The 22,057-nt window shown below is 41.0% G+C and overlaps 1 protein-coding gene across 9 annotated transcripts; it reads left to right on the forward strand.

Annotated features, from left to right (window-relative positions):
• Window positions 1-549: 549 nt before the first annotated feature.
• On the forward strand, window positions 550-21,052 carry sertad4 (SERTA domain containing 4). 9 transcript variants are annotated; one of them, XM_073050757.1, is made up of 5 exons: window positions 550-672; window positions 2,811-2,913; window positions 3,232-3,391; window positions 17,872-17,990; window positions 19,172-21,052. In XM_073050757.1, exons 3-5 carry the CDS (start codon window positions 3,247-3,249, stop codon window positions 19,961-19,963), a joined length of 1,056 nt encoding a protein of 351 aa, XP_072906858.1. In that variant the 5' UTR covers window positions 550-672; window positions 2,811-2,913; window positions 3,232-3,246; the 3' UTR covers window positions 19,964-21,052. The 9 variants fall into 9 exon arrangements, with proteins under 9 accessions (XP_072906858.1, XP_072906857.1, XP_072906855.1 ...); XM_073050756.1 differs by lacking the exon at window positions 550-672 and adding an exon at window positions 763-1,010; XM_073050754.1 differs by lacking the exon at window positions 550-672 and adding an exon at window positions 1,025-1,298.
• The last annotated feature ends 1,005 nt before the right edge of the window (window positions 21,053-22,057 follow it).

Below are 22,057 nucleotides of genomic sequence, written 5' to 3' on the forward strand. Positions count from 1 at the left end.
GAAATATGTTCCCTTTAAGTCCAATGTTAAACCTCAAGCATTTTCCAGTCAAAAATCTGCTCAGATAAAAGGCATACAGTGGAGTATAGAAAGCAAACTTCCCTCATGTGAGGGTCTTTGCTTCTGATCACCTTACCCGTGAGAGGGAAAAGATACTTTGAACACTTTTAGGGGCTCCGTATTTCGGCCCCTCTCCCTTCACCCCACATACTGATGAACCTGAAGCAAGTGCATATCTCTGTCATTCTGGGATGATATTGGAGTCGTCCACAGACTGCAGATACCAGAATCTGGAGCAAAGTGCAAACTGCTGGAGGAACTCAGCGGGTCGGGCAGCATCTGTGGGGAAAGATGGTCAGTCAGAGTTTCGAGAGAACGGTCTCGATCCGAAACGTCCACTGTCAATTTCCCTCCACAGATGCTGCCTCACCCGCTGAGTTCCTCCAGCAGTTTTTTTTACTCAACATGCAGGAACAGGCCAAACAGGATTAACTAGTTCCGTAAAAATCTCCGCAATTGAATGATTCTCTGCTTGACCCGGAGTCCTGAACCATGACGGTTACCATTCAGGTACAGTGGCAGAGATCAGCGGTCAGTTTGCACGGGGCGGGACCAGCAGTCTGAAAAACTGACGCGAGCATTTTTTTGTTGTCAGCAGAAATTACAAAGAAGGTGAGAGAATAACAAGGCTTTGGGTGGCAATATATTTTCTTTATTTTTTCGTGATATAATTCAAAGATAAAACGCCTTCCCACGGGGGGGGGGGGGTTGAAATACGAGGATGGGGCGCTAAAATGTAGGTGAGGACCCGAAATCCTGCAGGAGCAGAGTCCACCACCTGGGGGATATTTTGTTCCCTCACCCCACAATGCCGTACAAGGCGAAGACTTGCACAATTTTAAAGTTGTTTTGTAAATGACCAGCGTCCCACGACGGACTCCAAGGGACCGATTCCCAGATTCCTCCGGCCGCGGGACTTTGGCTCGGAACCAACAACAACTTACAATGAGGTAGCGCATTTGGATGTCCCGGGGTGCTAGGCGGGTTGGGCTGTCAGCCGCACATTGACCGCCCTTTCCGTGCTCTTGTTGCGGCATGTAACAATAAGGGCGAGGCGCCGGCTCTCGAGCGAATCGTGAAAGCATCCCGAGTGTACAGCGGATATAATGCCCTGAATTCCAGTCTGCAGCGAGTTGCGAGAGCACTGCGGAGACTAGGTCCGTGAGTAAAAAGGAATGCTGCGCAGTGGGGAACTTCAGAGGCTCATTCCAGATGTGGGAGTCTGTCCTGGGTTGCATGTACGTTGGATCAGTGGGATCTGCACAGCCATTGCGGCGATGCGCCCGGGCTGCGCTCACACAAAGCAGCCTCTGTTAAAGCGTGCAAGGTCTGGGCTTGGGCACAGCTGCGCGGCGCCCTTTTTGTTACCGCTTCGCGTTTGATACAGGGACAATCGAATGCAATTTGATTCAAAATTGGAAGCCGAGACTTCAGAGCGGCGACCACACGGCCCGCATAGGTGGCCAGCGCTGAACCTCTGTTTTATCTATCTCTGGGCGCCTGACATCCTGCAATCAGATCGGTCAGAAAAGCAAGCAAGTTAAAAAAAAACTCCAGTTGCCACGTCTGGCCGCGTGGTCCTAGACGGGCATAAGAATGCTCTATAAAAGGAATGGGAGAGTTAGCTGTGCTGGAGCCGGTCCCAGCGGTTTTCACAATGGTGCACGGCTGGACTTCATGGGAACCAATCCTCCGAGTGACCCCGCCCCGTTCCTCACACAAATACTGGAAGCATTCATTCGGTGTCTGAACAGTTTGCCATCTATGGGGAAATGGATCTTGTAGGTAGGATTCCTGGGGATATGACTCTAGAAACTCTGAAATGTTGGCGTTAGTTCCCTGGGTGCCGGGCCAGGTTCACAAACCGGATTGCTGACAAAATTAGGTATGCCTTTTGGAGATTTTTAATTAACACCCCTAACGCTCCTATTTTAAGTAGTTTCGGATGTCGAAATTATTTCTGCAGCATTACTCGCAGTTGCGCTGCATATTTCTCCTCTGGGTATTTGTTTGGGTATTTGTTTTGTAGGAATGCGAGGGTTGAACATGGAAGTTAGAATCAGAATTTGTTTCTTAATCAATCTCTGGACCTAGAGGCGATGATACATTTGGGAGTGTGGATCGAGGATCGGCGTGAATTCTTTTGGCATTCAGTTTGAAAGTTCTTCCTCCTCCCCCCCCCCCCCTCAGCCAAACATACAGTAAATGGGTTTACCTTTTGCCCCGGTTTGGAATTTCCAAGCGCATCCATTGCCCGCCAGAACTAACTAGCTTCCAAATTACATTTGGTGTCACTGATGGGAGCGGAATGCTGGTTGTGATGTGCTTGCATCTGTGTGAGAGTGGCAGTGGAAGAGATTGCCCGGGAGAAGGTCGAGCCCCTTGAGTCTGTAAACCCAGCCATTTAAAATAAATTGATTTTAACCGCTGGCAAAAATAAATGTGCTTTGGGAAGGACACGAATGATTTAATCTGTGTTTTGTTTATCTCCCGTCTCAAGGCAGCTCGTTCTCCCCGAATACCAAGGCTTGTGTAATCTGCATGCTTTTGACGTTGTGCTTGGCTCCCCCGGGACTACACACACACACACACACACACACACACACACACACACACACACACACACACACACACACACACACACACACACACACACACACACACACACACACACACACACACACACACACACACACACACACACACACACAGTTCCTAGACAATTCGCCAATTCTGTTCCTTTTTCACAGTGTTGTGACTCCGGGAGCTCGGCTAGCTCAGGCTTTGCATCCAATCAATTTCCCTCAAGTTTCCCAAACCGAACTGTAAACCGGAATCGACTCTGAATGACAGGTAAGGCGCTAAAGGGGCTCTTTCTTGTGTTTAGTACAAGATGGGTTTCACTAGATGCAGATGTGTAGTTGAGGGGTTGTGGGTGGAAAGGCTCTGGCTGCGATTTTAAATTATTACGGGAGGGAGTGGGATTGGCGATGGGAGCTCCGATCGCAGCTTTTACTAAAAAGGATTAATACGAGAGCTGAAACAACCCGAGATCTTGCACCAAATAAGGAACAATAACCGGAGAGAGAGAGAGAGAGATTTCCTTTCGAGCAATATGTGTTGTCTTGGGCTAAAATAGACTGAATGATTATTGCTGTTTTGGTCCTGCAGTCCCTAGGTTAAGAAATGACATTGGTGATTTCGATGAGCAGATTATGCGATCTTCCCACTGAAGAACGTTCAGATATCCCGGAGTACGTCCCCATCTGGGAAGAATCTTTCAGCAAAACCGCAGCGATTTCAAACCAGACTAAATACGGAGAGCCCACAGGTCAGATACCAGACATCTCATCTCAATCGGTTGTGTTTTTCTATGTGTGTTTGGGTACGGGCGGGTCCACACAACCGGCTGCCAAAGTGTGCCACACGGCCACAGTTTACAACGGGGGCGGCGTGGGAGAGGCAAGGTGGATCGCAATGAATAAGATTTTCACAAGAGAACGCACTGACTTTGTTTATTTTGGCATCATACACCAGCCTGCCTAGTGTACTGCCGTAGATTTTTTAAGGATTTAATCTTCAGAGGTACTGTACTGCTGTTGCAAAGGGTCTTCACAACCACTTCCAGCAGGCATCTGTCCAGTTGCTATAATGTTTCTGTATGTACCATAGAATCTATTTGCATATACTTTCCCAGAGCTGTAGCGAGTTATGTTTGAATAAAATGGCAATTAATAGAGTGGAAGTAATTAATACTGTATTTAATTCCCAACATTATTATGCAGCATCAACAGAGTGCAGTGGTGGTTGACGCATTGCAAACCAATTTCAGCACAAAGACATATGTTGCACAAAAAAAACTTTACAATCAGTGTGTTAACAGTAGTAGATCTCTGGCAGTGATCTCAGTCTGGCAATATAATGAAGGTAGGTTACTCTCGTAAGATATAAACCTTCCGTTGATCTGGAAATTACTGCTAGCATAGAGTATTTTCACCAGTTCCAGCGGATTAGAAGGGCGGGATGGGGGAAGGGCAGCAGAGCTTCGCCCGCTGCTGCTTTTTCCCGAGCTGGACAAAACTGACGGGTGAAAACCTACTGGGACTCTGTTTCAATCCAGTAGTGCTATCAAGTATGCAGTTGGTGAATCTGATCACAAGATTCTGCTATGTTATTCCATGTCAAGTCATCACTAAGAAATAAAAGAAAGTCCTTGGACATTATGCCAATGTAAAACATTTCTTCAAGAAGCTTGATTGAAGTTACTGATTTTACACTTGAGGGTAGGCAAATATTCTGTAAAGCTGTGGTGCCCTAGCATAATTCTGCTGTTGGATTATGCTAGGAACATAAGGCATAGGAGCAGAATTAGGCCATTCGGCCCATCAAGCCTGCTCCTCTATTCCATCATGGTCGATCCTGGATCCTGTTCAACCCTATACACCGCATTCTTACCATAACCTTTGAAGCCCTGACCAGTCAGGAAACTATCAATTTTCGCTTTAAATATACCAACGGTCTTGGCCTCCACCCCAGTCTGTGGCAGAGCATTCCACAAATTCACTACTCTCTGGCTAAAAAAAAGTCCTCCTTGGCCCTATTCTAAAGGGTTGCCCCTCAATTTTGAGGCTGTGCCCTCTAGTTCTGGACACCCCCACCATAAGAAGCATCCTCTCCGTGTCCACCTAATCTAGTCCTTTCAACATTCGGTAGGTTTCAATGAGCTCCCCATGCATTCTTCTAAATTCCAGTGAGTACAGTGCCAAAGTTGCCAAATGCTCCTCATATGTTAACTCCTTCATTCCCAGAATCATTCTCGTGAACCTCCTCTGGACTCTCTCCAATTACAACACATCCTTTCTGCGATATGGGGCCCAAAACTGTTGACAATACTCTTAAGTGTGGCCTGACCTGTGTCTTATAAAACCTCTGCATTATCTCCTTGTTTTTATATTATTTTCCCCTTGAGATGAATGCCAACATTGCATTTGCCTTCTTTACCACAGATTCAACCTGTAAATTAAACTTCTAGGAATCTTGCATGAGGACTCCCATGTCCCTCGGCGCCTCTGGTGTTTGAATTTTCTCTTCAGTTAGACAATACTCTGCACTGTTGTTCCTTTTACCAAAATGCATTATCGTACATTTCCCAACACTGTATTCCATCTGCCACTTTTTTACCCATTCCTCCACATTGTCTAATTCCTTCTGCAATTGCATTGCTTCCTCAGCAGTACCTACCCCTCCATCTATCTTTGTATCATCCGCAAACTTTGCCACATTGCCATTAATTCCATTGTCTAAATCATTGACAAACTATGTGAAAAGTAGCAGTCCCAATACTGACCCCTGAGGGACTCCTCTAGTCACTGGCAGCCAACCAGAAAAGGCCCCTTTTATTCCCACTCATTGCCTCCTGCCTGTCAGCCATTTCTCTATCCATGCCAGTGTTTTCCCTGTAATGCCATAGATTTTATCTTGTTAAGCAGTCTCATATGTGGCACCTTATCAAATGGTTTCTGAAGATCCACTGCCTCACCTTTGTCCACCCTGCTTGTTACTTCCTCGAAGAACTCTAACAAATTTATCAGGCAAGATATCCCTTTGCAGAAACCATGTTGACTTAGACTTATTTTATCATTAGTCTCCAAGTACCCAAACCTCATCCTTAATAAGGGACTCCCAACACTTTCCCAATCACTGAGGTTAGGCTAATTGGGTCTGGCCCAAAATGTTGACTGTACTTTTTTCCACAGATGCTGCCTGGCCTGCTGAGTTCCTCCAGCATTTTGTATATGTTGCCTGGCCAATAATTTCCCTTCTTTTGACTTCCTCCCTTCTTAAAGAGCAGAGTGACATTTGCAATTTTCCAGTTCTCCAGAACCATGCTAGAATCAAGTGATTCGTGAAAGGTCATGACTAATGCATCTGCTATCTCTTCAGCAACCTCTCTCAGGTCTCTGGGATGTAGTCCAACTGGTCCAGGTGACTTATCTACCTTAAGACCTCTGAGTTTGCCTAGAACTTTTTCATTTGTAATAGCAATGGCACTCAAACCTGCTCCCTGACACTCACAGACTTTTGGCACACAGCTTGTGTCTTCCACAGTGAAGACTGATGAAAAGTACTTATTAAGTTCATCTGCCATTTCTTTGTCCCCCATTACTATCTCACCAGCATCATTTTCCAGTAGTCCAATATCAACTCTCATCTCCATTTTACTCTTATGTAACTGAAACACTGGATATCTTGCTTTATATTATTGGCTAGTTTGCCCTCAAATTTCATCCTTTCCCTTCTTATAGCTCATTTAGTTGCCTTTTGTTGGATTTTAAAAACTTCCCAATCATCCAACCTCCCACTGAACTTTGCAACATTATGTGGCCTTTCCTTGGCTTTTATGCAGTCCTTAACTTCCCTTGTCAGACATGGTTGCCTAGCCTTGCCATTTGAGAACAACTTCTTCTGTGGACATACTTATCCTGTGCCTTGTGAACTATTCACAGAAACTTCAGCTACTTCTGCTCTGCTGTCATCCCCACCAGTATCCCCTTCTGATCCATCTGGGCAAGCTCCTTTCTCGTGCCTCTGTAATTCACTTTATTCCATTGCGATACTGATACTTCTGACTTATGTTTCTCTCTCTTAAATTACAGATCATATCATGATTACTGTCTCCTAAGGGTTCCTTTAACTTAGGCTTTCCCCAAGTACCGTTTGTAGGCTCAAGAACAAGCTGATCTAAAAAGCCATCTTGTAGGCATTCAACAAATTCCCTTTCTTGCAATCCAGCACCAACCTAATTTTCCCAATCTGCTTGCATACCGAACCATTGTGACATTGCCCTTATTACAAACCTTTTCCAGCTCCTTTTGCAATCTCAACCCCATATCTTGACTACAATTTGGAGGCTTATATATGAATCCCATAACGTTTATTTAACCTTGCAGTTTCTTAACTCCACCCACAATTACTCGACATTCTCTGACTCAATGTCACCTCTTTCTAAAGATGTAATTCCATCTCTTACCAACAGAGCCACACGATCGCCTATGCCTTCCTGCCTGTCCGTTCGATATAAGTTCTGTGATATTAAGCTTTCAACTATGACCTTCTTTCAGCCATGACTCAGTGATGCCCACAACATCATACTGACCAATCTCTAATTGTGCCGTGAGTTCATCCAGCTATACGAATACTATGCACATTTAAATACAATACCTTCAATGCTGCATTCTTGGCTCTTCTGAATTTTGTCTCTGTGGTACAATTTAATTCTTTGCGCTGTCTGCATTTGCACCCAATCATTGGCTTGTCCTTCCTTACATTCATATTACACCCATTATCTACCTGTAAACCTGCTGGCTCATCCTCAGCTCTTATTGGTTCCCATCCCCCTGCGGTATTAGTTTAAACCACTCCCAACAGCTCTATCAAACCTGCCTGCAAGGATATTGGTCCCCCTCAAATTCAAGTGCAACCTGTCCCTTTTATTCAGTTAAACACCTGCCCCAGAAGATGTCCCTATGATTCAGAAATCTGAATCCCTGTTCCCTGTTCCAATTCTTCAGCCACACATTTATCTGCCACCTCATTCTATACCTATCCTCACTTATGTGGCATAGGCAGCAATCCCTAGATTACTATCCTTGAGGTCCCGCTCCTCAACTTCCTTCCTAACTCCCTGTGTTCTGTTTTCAGGACCTCCTCTCTTTTTCGACCTATGTTGTTGGTACCAATATGTACCATGACTTCTGGCTGCTCCCCCTCCCTTTTCAGGGATGCGTTCAGAAACATCTCGGACCATAGCACCTGGGAGGCAAGCTACCATCTATGTATCTTTTTTGCGTCCACAGAATTGCCTGTCTGTCCCCCTAACTATAGAGTTCCCTACTACTGCTGCCATCCTTTTCAGTTCCCTACCCTTCTGAGCCACAGGGCCAGACTCAGTGCTAGAGGCACAGCCATTGTTACCACCCCTAGGTAGATCATCTCCCCCAACAGTACTCAAAATGGAGTACTTATTGTTGAGGTAGGCGACCACAGGGGTGCTCTCCACTGTATCTGACGTTCTCCCTTCCCTCTCCTGACATTCACCCATTTATCTGCCTCCTGTAGCCTTGGGGTGACTACCTCCCTGCACCTCCTCACGTTCCCTAACAAGGTGAAGGTCATCGAGCTGCAGCTCCAGTTCCTTAACATGGTCTCTAAGGAGCTGCATCTCGATGCACCTGGTGCAGATATGTTCATCAGGGAGATTGGAGGTCTCCTGGAAGTTCCTCATCTTACACCCAGAACAGAACACTGGCCCTGCAGACATACCCCCATTCTTTCAAGAGTTAAATAAAGAAAAGAAATAAGAAATAAACTTACCTACTTACCTCACCTCCATCTGTTCTCACTGAAGCCTGTTGAGCCAGAGCCTTACCTCTCTGATGATGACCGTTCCGCTAGACAGTACCTCCCTCTTATGGAGACTGGGTTTTTCAAGCTCCACTCTGGACCTGCGCGGGAACACCTCTACGGTGTCTACGCCACTGTCTAATCAAAGACTCCCACTGAAAACTGGTTGCTTTTTCAAGCTCCGTTCCAGCCCTGCCTATGCAGGAATGCTTCTGCTGCTGTCCAATTGAAAAGGAAAGCACTGATATAATACTTTCCAACAGAAGTTATAAGAAAGGTAACTTGAATCATCATTCATTGAAGCTCATCCTGTTTTTCTGGTGCTTGGGTACAATTTGTCATCTTAAGAAGCTTGGAGAACAAGGAAAGTCTACCTGTAATACTAGGTGGCAAGTGAAGAGGACAGTCAAGTTGAGGCACTCTACACTTGCTATTACAATGAAAAATGGTACGGCTTAAAAGGTTCTGGTCTGTTATTCTGTCACTTTGTCACCATAACTCTGCAGAACATCTGCCTTTCCAAAAACGTAGATACAATGATTGCACTCATGTAACGACAAGGTTGTTTTCTTGTATAATATACAAGGACTTTAATATTTCTTGATAAGGACATTATGTAGAATAAATTAGTAGAATCATCTAGAGTGATATCTGCTGTCCTGGAAAGGTGCATTATGCTTTTAATACTGGCTATTATTAATGCCCACATGGTGGTTAGAAAGATTGAGAAAAATCTTGAAGCAATAATGCAGCCATTTTCACTGGTAATAGTTCTCTTGTAGTCCTGCTGGTTAATACCATGCCTTGCATATTTGGTGGAACAGGTGTGTAATGGAGAAGAATCCCCTAGCTCTGTACTGGGAGGAGATTACCAGATAGGGAAAGATTCAAGAAGTGTTCAAAGCATCCTTGAAGTAATAAAATATTCTCATTGACTCCTGGGAATCTCTGGCTGCTGATTGCGCCAAGGGAAAATGAGTATTGTGAATCCGAGAACACCGAGGCTCTGCTTTTGGAGCACACAGAGATGCTGTGTAAACAATGGAAGGAGCGGACGACATCACAAACTACCCATCCTGCCAAGTAGTCACATCCTGTGTACTCCTTGGAAGAAAGCCTTTCCTAAAGTGGCCTCTTTAGCCACCTCAGGACACACACGTTTGCGAATGGAAGCAAGTTAGCCTTGATCTCAAATGGTTACCTAACATTGGTTATTAAATTACCTGCTGAGGCCTCATAATGGACATAGGACTCTGTTTCATGATAACAATGGCTGTATTTAATTACAGTGTCTATGAAAAGTATTCACCCCCTTGGAAGTTTTCATGTTTTATTGTTTTACAACATTGAATCATAATTACAACATAATCTGGCTTTTATTGACAGTGATCAACAGATAAAGACTCTTACATGTCAAAGTGAAAACAGATCTTTACAAAGTGATCTAAATTAATTACAAATATAAATCACAAAATAATTGATTGCATAAGTATTCACCACCTTCAGTATTTAGTAGATGTACCTTTGTTAGCAATTATAGCCTTAAGTCTGTGTGGATAGGTCTCTATCAGCTTTGCACATCAGGACATTGCATTCTTCTTTACAAAACTGCCCAAGCTCTGTCAGATCGCATGGGACATCCTCTGTGAACAACTCTTTTCAAGACCAGCCACAAATTCTCAATTGGACTGAAGTGTGGACTCTGACTTGACCACTCCAGGACTTTAACTTTGTTGTTTTTAAGCCATTCCTATATAGCTTTGGCTTTATGCTTGGGGTCATTGTCTTGCTGGAAAACAAATCTTCTCTGAAATTGCAGTTCTCTTGCAGACTGCTTCAGGTTTTCCTCCGGGATTTCACAGTATTTTGCTGCCTTCACTTTACTCTGTCTACCTTCAGAAGACTTCCAGGGTCCGCTGTGATGAAGCATCCCCACATCAAGATGCAGCCACCACCATGCTTCACAGTAGGGATGTTGTGTTTTTGATGATGTGTGCAGTTTGATTTACGCCAAACATAGCATTTAGTCTGATGGCCAGAAAGCTCAATTTTGGTTTCATCAGACAATCGAACTTTCTTCCTGTTGACTTCAGAGTCACCCACATAGAAACATAGAAAACCTACAGCACAATACAGGCTCTTCGGCCCACAAAGTTGTCGCTACCTTAGAATTTACTAGGCTTACCCATAGTTTTCTATTTTTTCTAAGCTCCATGTACCTATCCAAAAATCTCTTAAAAGACCTTATTGTATCCGTCTCCACCACCATTGCCGGCAGCCCATTCCACGTGCTCACCACTCTCTGTGTTAAAAACTTACCCTGACATCTCCTCTGTACCTACTCCCCAGCACCTTAAACCTGACTCTTCTTGTGGCAACCATTCCAGCCCTGGGAAAAAGCCTCTGACTATCCACACAATCAATGCCACTCATCTTTTATACACCTCTGTCAGGTCACCTCTCATCCTCCGTCGCTCCAAGGAGAAGAGGCCGAGTTCACTCAACCTGTTCTTATAAGGCATGCTCCCCAATCCAGGCAACATCCTTGTAAATCTCCTCTGCCTTCTGGCAAACTCTAGTTAAGATTTCATGTGAGTTTTTTTTTTCAACTGTAGCTTTCTTTTTGCCAGTCTCCCATAAAGCTGTGACTGGTGAAGCACCCAGGCAACAGTTGTTGTACGCGCAGTATGACCCATCTTAGCCCTTGAAGCTTGTAACTCCACTAGAGTTGTCATAGGTCTCTTGGTGGCCTCCCCCACTAGTCCCCTGCTTGTGCAGTCACTCGGTATTTGAGGATGGCCTGCACTAGACAGATTTACAGCTGTACCATATTCTTTCCATTTTTTGATTATTGACTTAACTGTACTCCAAGGGATATTCGATGACTTGGAAATTTCCTTGTATCCATTTCCTGACTTGTGTTGTTCAGTAACCTTTTTGTGCAGTTGCTTGATGGTGTAGCTTTTGCCAGGATACTACTGATTAGCAGTTGGACCTTCCAGATACAGATTGATTGTAGATATTTTTTTTACAATCAATTGAAACACATTGACTGCACACGGTGATCTCTATTTGACTAATGATGTCACTTCCAAAACCAATTGGCTGCACCAATGATTTGGTGTGTCATATTAAAGAATCAGAATCAGGTTTATTATCACAGGCATGTGTCGTGAAATTTGTTAACTTAGCAGCAGCAGTTCAAGACAATACATAATATAGAAGAAAAAATATAATAATAATAAATCAATCAATCAATCATTTACAGTATGCATATATTGAATAGATTAATGATCATGCAAAAAACAGAAATAATATATGTTAAAAAAGTGAGGTGGTGTCCAAGGGTTCAATGTCCATTTAGGAATCGGATGGCAGAGGGGAAGAAGCTGTTCCTGAATCACTGTGTGTGTGCCTTCAGGCTTCTGTACCTCCTACCTGATGGTAACAATGAGAAAAGGACGTGTCCTTGGTGCTGGAGGTCCTTAATAATAGATGCTGCCCTTCAGAGACACCGCTCTCAGAAGGTGGTGAATACTTATGCAATCACTTATTTTGTGTTTTATGTTTGTAATTAATGTAGATCGCTTTCTAGAGATCCGTGTTCACTTTGACATGAAAGAGTCTTTCTCTGTTGATCAATGTCAATAAAAGCCAAATTAAATTCACTGTGATACAATGTTGTAAAATAATAAAACATGAAAACCTCCAAGGCAGGGGTGAATAATTTCATACGCTGTATTGTGGATCAATAATGAGATTTATTCCAACTGTGCTCTGCTTCTATACATTAATATTTGGGTATCATGTAATTGTGCACATATCATTAACAAAGACTGAATATTGCACCCTTCATCAAAGAATGAAAAATTTATCTTGTCATTATTCATAAACTAAAATATTCGAAGACTTGACTTAAAGGAGTTGAAGATAGTATTCAAGGAGTGATAACCATTAATAAATCAGTATAACGTGGGAGTCATGATGGAAATAATGTAATCTGTTTTGTGGGAATGGAGTCAAGAGGGAAGGGCAAAGATCCATGGATAAGATGAGGCTGAGGGTAAGAGGAAATGTTAAAGGGAGAATGATACTGAGGAGAAATATGGTGCAATCGGCCTGAGGAAGGGAAGGAAATGACAGGCATCTAGTCAGATACTCTCACTTTAATGACAAAGAAGCCCATATGCTCCTCTCTTTTGTTGCGTGGGAGATCTGGAGAAAAGTTTAAGAAAAAAAAGTTTTTACATTTGACTTTGTGTATGGCAGATGAGAGATCAGGCAATTATTGTCTATCTTATCTGTTGTCTGAATCTATGTCACCTGAAGTAAATGTGGTACCAAGGGAAATCACTTGGGTAGCAACAGCAATGGTTTTTATAGGGAAATGAGTGATATAGGTAAGATTTGGTTAAGCTGATCTGTAGCTATAAAAAGGTACTGAAGACCAAAGCTTAGACGTTTCTGTGTTTTAATAATGCAACTGTAAATAAATAAGACCAGAAGACACAGGAGCAGAATTAGGCCATTCAGCCCATCAGATCTGCTCTGCCATTTCATCATGGCTGATCCCGGATCCTATTCAACCCCATACACCTGCCCTCTCACCATATTCCTTGATACCCCGACCAATCAGGATTCTATTAACTTCTGTTTTAAGTATACCCATGGACTTGGCCTCCACAGCAGACTGTGGCAGAGCATTTCACAGATTCACCAAACTTTGGCAAAAAAATTCCTCCTTACCTCTATTCTAAAAGGTCATCACTCAATTTTGAGGTGGTGCCCTCTAGTACCGGATACCCCCACCAGAGGAAAGATCCTCTCCACAACCACCTTACTTAGTCCTTTAAACATTTGGTAGGTTTCAATGAAATCCCCTGCATTCTTCTAAATTGCAGTGAGTATAGACCCAAAGCTGCCAATTACTTCTGATATGTTTACCCCTTCGTTTCCAGAATCATCCTTGTGAATCTCCTCTGGACTCTCTCTAAAGACAACACATCCTTTCTGAGATATGGGACTCAAAACTGTTGACAATGCTCCAAATGTGGCCTGATTAGTGTCTTATAAAGCTACAGTATTATCTCCTTGTTTTTATATTCTATTCCCCTTGAAATAAATGGCAACATTGCATTTGCCTTCTTTACCACAGACTCAACCTGTAAATTAATCTTCTGGGAGTCTTGCACAAGGACTCCTAAGTCCCTTTGCGCCTCTGGTGTTTGAATTTTCTCCCCACTTAGATAATAGTCTGCACTATTGTTCCTTTTACCAAAATATATAATCATACATTTCCCAACACTGTATTCCATCTGCCGCATTTTTGCCCATTCTTCCAATTTGTCTAAGTCCTGCCGCAATCACATTGCTTCCTCATCACTACCTACCCCTCCACCTATCTTCCTATCATCTGCAAACTTTACCACATTGCCGTCAATTCCACTACTAAATCATTGACAAAGAATGTGAAAAATAGCAGCCCCAATACTGACCCCCTGAGGGACACCATTAGTCACTGGCAGCCAACCAGAAAAGGCCCCTTTTATTCCCACTTGCTGCCTCCTGCCTATCAGCCATTCCTCTATCCATGCCAGTATATTTCCTGTAACACCACAGGATTTTATCTTGTTAAGCAGCCTCATGTGAGGCACCTTATCAACTGCTTTCGGAAAATCTAAGTAAATGACATCCACTGCCTCTCCTTTGTCCACCCTGCTTGTTACTTCCTTGGAAAAACTCTAGCAGATTTTTAAAGGAAGATTTCCCTTTGCAGAAACTGTGCTGGTTTTGCCTTATGATTAGCCTCCAAGAAGTCCAAAACCTCATCATCAATTATGGACCCCAACACTTTCCCAACCACTGAGGTTAAGCTAGCTGGCATATAATTTCTTCCCTTTTTAAAGAGTGCAGTGACATTTGCAATTTTCCAGCCCTCTGTGACCATGCCAGAATCAAGTGCTTTTTGAAAGATCATGACCAATGCATCTGTTATCTCTTCAGCAACCTCTTTCAGGACTCTGGGATGTAGTCCTTCTGGTCCAGGTGACTTATCCACCTTAAGATCTTTGACTTTGCCTAGCACTTTTTCCTTTGTAATAGTAATGGCACTCACTCTTTTTCCCTGTCACTCATGGACCTCTGGCATACAGCTTGTGTCTTCCACAGGGAAGACTGAAACAAAGTACTTATTAACTTCATCTGCTATTTCTTTGCTATTTGCTTTTTAGTGGTCCAATATCAACTCTCACCTCCCTTTTATTCTTTATATAACTGAAAAAACGTTTGGTATCCTGCTTTATATTATCAGTTTTTTTGCCCTCTTATTTCATCTCTTCCCTTCTTATAGTTTTTTTAGTTGCCTTTTGTTGGATTTTGAAAGCTTCGCAATCACCCAACTTCCCACTCACTTTTGCTACTTTATATGACCTTTCCTTGGCTTCACTTCAATCCTTCACTTCCCTTGTCAGCCACAGTTGCCTAGTGTTGTCACTTGAGAACTCCTTCTGTGGGATACATCTGTCCTGTACCTTGTGAACTATTCCCAGAAACTTCAGCCGTCTCCGCTCTGCCATCATCCCCGCCAGTATCCTCCTCCAGTCCACCTGGGCAGGCTCCTCTCTCATGCCTCTGTAATTCCCTTTAATCCCTTTCGGTCATAGGAATAATGGTAATATTCTTTCAGGGCTTGACACAGAAGAAAGTAAGGTTGGAAAGATGAAAGGAGATGGGGAGGGAGTGATAAAGGAATAATTTCGGGTTGCAGAATACAAATTAACTGTAATAAAATTAAAAATAGCTGATGGCAGTAATCTGGAATAGGGCTAGAAACTGATGAGAATGCGTAGCATGTCAGTCATGAATTAAAATATTGCAGAGGACTTTTCAAATGTAACTATTCCGATATATTGCCAAATGGGAGCACCAATGTACTTTGTCTTTTTGTTGTTGATTGGATGTTTCACAAGGTTTAGATTTTCTGAGCAAATTCAAGTACTTAACATGTTCTTCCAGAGTTTACAGAGTGACCCATGCACTTCAGATGCAGCTATCATTCATAGGAGGTATCTTCAGTTTTATAATCATTCTCATTTTGTTCTGCAGCATTCTTGGTATAATTAACAATACCATTGGTAATAACTCACAGCAGTTATCAAAAATAAAAGTTTCCATATGCAGGAGGCCCAGTGCATTCCAGACGTAAGTGCAGAAATTGATTTCCCATAAATTCAAAACACTTGTCAGCAGGGGGATGGTTTCCCAGATATAAAACCTTCAACGTTATTCAGAAATGGGCCAGTCCAGGATGAATGGAAAATGTCAGTGAGCAGACCGATCACTTTTGAAGCTTTGAGAATGTCAGAATGAATTATATATTTACACAATTAATTGTAACATATTTGTCAAGCCAGTGCTTTAAAGTGCTACGGCAGAAATATTGGACAAAATTCCTGACAGTAAACCAACAATACATGAGCAGGTATACATTTATTCTGTTTGCATCCTACTTGTATAAAATCCAGATTTGGGTGAAATGATCTTTAAGGTATATTGCTTATACAGTATTTTTATTACAGGACAAATCAAAATCCAAAAAGAACTGAGCGGGTAAAAATAATGGAGTAGGTTGTTAAGCAAAATGTTATAATATTTGGAAAAAATTGCACTTAATCCAAGCTGTCTGTGAGTGGCCACATAATTCTGTAACTGCAGTCATGAACTCAAGATGCCCAATGTAAGTAAATAAACCCCAAACTTAAAAAGCCTTTCTCCAAGCATGGACACTCTCAGTGGAACCCAGCTTAGGGAAACATGCGTGGAGTTCAATCCACCGTAAATAATGGAGTTTTCTTTTTCTTGGCAATTGATAACAACAGCTGAAATGTTTTAGCTACTGCAGATTAAATAAACTGGCCAAATATTTGATTTTGTACTCTAAGCTTGGCTGTGGGGTTCCATACAGAAGCAGAATTTCACAATATTGGGGTTATCGCCAACCTTGTTATTATTGTTTAGTCTTTCACAATAATGAATTTAAGGTACATAGGAAAAAGAGTCATCTTTGCCTGAGAATGATTATTATATTAGATCTTAGCGGATCTGTACTGTGTTCCATTTACTGACTTGTGTTCCACTTAACTTTAAATCTTTACTTTTGACCCAAAGCATCGACAGTTCCTTTCCTCCCACAGATACTGCTTGACTGACTGAGTTCTTCCAGCCAATTGTTTGTTGCTCCAGATTCCAGCATCTATCTCTTGTGTTTCCAAAAACGATTAATCCTGACCATTCTAACAATGACAATGTGCTTAGTAATAGGAGAAATATATTGTGCAATTCTCTAAATATTAAGCAATATATAATGATGATTGTATATGTAAAATCAATTTGTCATTAATAAGTCTATATCTGAAAACCTAGGAGAAGGAGATGATTATAGACCTAGGAAGATTTAGCCATCTTAATTCATCTTTCTAGTTTTATTCTAGTTAGTTTTCCTTTGCAGTAGTCAAATGAATGATACAAGGTATTACATTTTCTGTATCAATCCTTAAATGAAAATTTTTTGACATCAGCCTTAAATTTACCTTATACTAGTTTAAACTTCTCATTATGTAACTTCTACAATTTACATGCCTAACACACTTCCAATGGGTTTAACACACTTTTTTTCTCCATTTGAATCTTTGATGTTTTCTAAGGAACAGCAAAACATTATCATTAAAGCCATATCCTTCAACAAGATTAGTAATGACATTAAGGGGCTGTATTTTAGATGTGATTTTGAAATGCTACGGTGGCCATTAACACGAATCTTGTCCTATGAGACACAACTACATAAAATTGATTAAACTCCAACAATGTTGGATTGACCCCCTAAGGTCTTAATAAATTCATTAAAGTGAAATAATTCAAAAGAGAAGCTGTAGTCAAAGGACTACTTAATAAAGAGGCAATGTATCATCCTACATTCAATGAGACAAAAATAGCTTGAGGAAATGACTCATTTAATATCCCTTAGGTTAAAGCAGTAATAATTTAAAACAAATGAAAAAATTTAAAAGATGCAATTATTATTCAAAGAGATGTTTAATGATCGTAACAATGCTGAAATGTCAATCTTGTTACATGGCCTTTAACATAACAAAAATGATTGTGTTCATTGAATTGTGCACATACTGTTAGTGAAATTTTATAAGTGCCCTCTACTCTTCAAAAATGTTAATAGGATTTGTATGTGAGTAAAAAACATTGCATTTGCATCTGCATATCTTATTGATGTTGGAATTGGTCTAAAACTGCATGGACTTTATTAATTGTTAATTGCATTGTAAGTGGAAAAAACTAAAGTATAAAACATGAAGAAATTTTTAACCACATGCTGTTCCTGAACTTGATTTATTTCAGCAGAATCCTCTTGCAAAGGAATTTCAAATTTTCTAACAACGTCCAAGATAGCATACTTCAAACGGAAATATGTGGAAGATGAAGATCTTCATCCACCTGCTCACAGCTGCTGCCAAAGGGTAGGTTGAAAGAATCAATTGGAGTTTTTAAAACTTAATTACTAATTTGTATTATATTATGTTCAGTTTTATTTCAACTCTTCGCATACAATATATAACAGTATACAATACACATACAAAATATGGTCTGGTCAATTTAGCAATGTTTAACCATGACTTTACAGTTTTGCATTGCCTTAGCAAGTTACTAGATTGAAATATGATTAATCATGTGAACTCTGGATTAAAAAAGTACTAAGCAAAAAATCTCTATTCCATTACTTCTGTGGGTCTTCCAAAGTCCAATCAAAAGACAAGGGAAATTTGTTTGGTAAGAGGATTGAATAAAGAACCATGTAGTTTTAAGGTTATTTATTTGGCAAGATACCTCATGAAGAAAGCATACTGCCTGAAAAAGTAAGTAAAATGTAACCATGTGTGTTTATTTACCTGTCTTCTTTTCCACAAACCCCACCTGTCGCACTAACTCTTGAGTTTATAAGGAGTGCTCATGACTGGTTGCGGCTTTTGATGCATATACATGAACTCCATTACAACTGGAGAGTTAGAAAGAAGATCCCAATAAAGACAAGTGTTGGACCTGGTTAATGAAGGCATGGGCCAGATCAAAGGGGCAGGATTTCATGACACTGAATCTTGAGTGACAAGAACAAGAAGTACAAGAGGGATGATTTTCCCACTGCCCGCATAACCTCAACCCAACCAGACAGTGACACACTTTTCATTCTCCCAGTCCATGATATGCCAATAAAAAAGTCAAGATACCAGCAAGGCATGAGGGAGCCATTAAGTTAAAGCCAAGCTGGGACCACAGAAAACAAGTCAGCACTAAACTCAGTGACTGGGTAAAGTGACACTGAATCTACAGGAAACCCTATTAATTTAACCCATGCAATCCGAGGCATACAGATGTAAATTAAAGACCCAAACCCTCGAAATTACAGGCCTTTCATTATCGTGGCCCATGGGATAAACACAATCTGGGCCTGATCAACCCTGGCTGGGCCACCTGGGCGAGGATGTGTAGTGATCAAAGACCCCAAACACATGATGACCACAGGTTACACTACCGATGATGTGGCTTGTGCAGTAAAAATTGATGTTTTTTTGATGGTGAATCAAGAAGATTAAAATTGCCTTGTTAAAGAGAATAACATGGCTTTGTTATTTATTTGGTTTAGGCACGGACCTTGGTTGCTTCAGAGGATCGTACCCACATACTTCGTTTATCACTGGAAAAATTAAGGCTTATTGAAGATCCTGAAGTATTTTTGCGGCGATCAGTACTGATCAACAATTTACTGAAACGGATCCGAGGCGAGATGCAGAATGACTGGTATTTGTCTGCCTGCTCTTTTGGGGAGGCACGACCCAGTGATTGGTTCGGATCACCAGAATCCACATACAGGAAAAGGCTGCGGATTGCCAAGGAGTATGAGAGTAGCCTGCACGACTGCTGCTTTTACCAGGAATGTGGCAACCAATATTCAATAATACCTTTCTCTGTTTATAATGGGGAAAGAGTTGCCTCCACTCTGCCCAGTTGCTCCCACCAGGGCATAGACTGCTCTGAAGTTTATGGAGCCCATAGTGCACATCCCAGAATTCAACTGACAACCAGTGCAGGGTCTGACATTTATCAGAACATTGAAAAAAATTGTGATAAGGAAATTAACAAAGAAGATGAGCGTCAAAGGGAAAGCAGCACAGAGAAGCATACTTCCAGTGAAAAGGCCCTTTCGCACGTGCGCAGCGATAAGGAAGTTGATTGCACAGCAACTGACTTCAGAAACGATGGGATAGTCTCTCCTGAATCTGCGTTGGATCCTGACATACTAAAGCAATATGTAGGTGATCACAAACTTTGTTGTGTAAAGGAAACAAAACTAGAGCCAGCTTGCTTTGCAATGGCTACAACCAACAGTTTGACAAGCCTAGCAAAGAGTACGTGCAGAGTCAGTGACACTTATTAGCATGAACACCCGTGACAGAAAATGATGTCGAATTTTTACCATCATACTGATGCACTTTATTCAATGGTTGAAACTAGACCCTGAAGAAGAATAATTAGGAAAAGAAATAAATCAGCACATTGTAGGTTGGATTACTTGGACTATCCATCATAGCAGGTTAAGTTTTTATATTGTAGACAGTGGTTTATATAGAAAGTAACATGAGTGTGATCTAAGGTGCCTTAAATTTGTTACAACAGTGTTAACGTTTGCAAGACTGTACGAACATCTGTTGGGGTTAGCTGTAAGAGATTTTATACTATTTTCTTATATTTTGACTTGCCACAGAACAAGATCCAGCACATATGAAACAAGAATTTTTGATTTAATCTTAAAATTTACATTTTGAACAGATAATATGTGTAATTTCAGTCTGTTCTCTGTATAATATTCTTAAATAAGCCAACAATGTTTCCCTCGAGCAAACATCAAGCAGCTTGAGCATCTCCATAGCAACAGATAGACTTTACAAAGAATGAAATTTGTACTGTACAGGCCGTGAATTGGTGGCTGACATAATTCGTCAACATTTTTACTTTAAATTGCCTTGTTTTACTTAAGCTTTAAGCTAAAAAAAACCCACACCTTTTAAAGCTTGGTTCCTGCTTTTTGTTGAAATCTTAAATTGCTTTAATGACCGTGAAGACCATAGTAACTGGATCTTAAAACTTTGGGAGCAGTATTAGCTCAAACAAAGAATGGAAAATGCTCTCCATTAAACCAATTGCATTTGGAGTGACTGAGTCCTTGACATTAAGACATTAGTTCTTTTGTTGTGATTGTGGCCAATATTTATGTTTCCAATGCAATTGTATATGCTTTTATAAAAATTTCAAAAAACGCTATATGGGGTACTTTTCCACGTGGTATGGTAAATTGGTACATACAAGTGTTTTACAGTAAAATGTGATTTACATGTAAAATATTTATTAAACAGTAGAACATCTTACCCAGAAGTAGTTTAATGTTACTTTTCCTCAGAACAGATGAAAACAACTGAATGGGTACCTAGTGTGAATGAAAATTTATTAAAGACAGCATTTCAAGTGATCTCCTGTCCAAGTGTATTTGATAATGAAGTAAGGTGTGAGAAATAAACTTGCATATAAGTAGCATCTTTCCCCATTAATGAACATCCTGAAGCATTTGACTCTACTTCAGACAGTAGGTTACAAAGTTATTTTGCAGTTGATTTTCATTTTACAGTGAATAAAAAGAAAGTTGGTCAAAGATCACTTCTAACAGATGGGTTTTAGTTAAAATTCTGTTGCAGTAGCCCAGGAAAATATTGAGCTGGGCAATAAAATTTCTTGGTCCCAGTTTTGTTTAAAAGTTTTACGTCTTATGTTTGAGGGAGTAAAGAAAGATACTATTGTAATCTTACTCATTGGTTATAACATTCAATCTTTGACTTTGGAGAGGTGGAAAAAGGCACTATTATTAGACCAAACCATTTAGGCAAAAAACCAAAGGTTATATTTATGCACAAACAGGACATACAGAATCAGAAAGTGCACCAGAGTAAACTTTCCAAGATGTGGTTTTCAGCGTGAAGACTTGTTCAACAGGGCCCTTGTTCACTTTAAAATATAAACTTTTCAAATTAAATTGCCATTTAGAATATACAGTAGATGCGTAAAATTTAGCTTGTGAAATTTATCATTCTCACCAAATTGCATATTTCATGAAAAAATACAGGCAGGTTGAAAAAGACTTTGTAATGGAGAGTTACGTTTGGAATTCTGCAGAGGATCAATCTTTGGATTTAGAATATAAGAAAATAGGAAATTAGCCCTTCAAGCCTGTCCACTATTTGACAGGATTATGGTCTCATTTCCACTTAGTGTCAGATCTCCACAGCTATCAATTCCTTGATATTGCAAAAGTGTATGCAGTATTTTCCTCTTTAAATGATCTAGCTTCTCCAACTCAACAGGGACTCACTACCTTCTGTGAGAAGTTCCTACACAACTCAGTTTTAAATGACTAACTCAATAGTCTTGTAGTTATGTTCCCTCATTTGTGTTATTTCCACAAGTGGAAACATCTCAGCAT

The sequence above is a fragment of the Hemitrygon akajei genome, chromosome 7, assembly GCF_048418815.1.
Source record: "Hemitrygon akajei chromosome 7, sHemAka1.3, whole genome shotgun sequence".
Taxonomy (NCBI): domain Eukaryota; kingdom Metazoa; phylum Chordata; class Chondrichthyes; order Myliobatiformes; family Dasyatidae; genus Hemitrygon; species Hemitrygon akajei.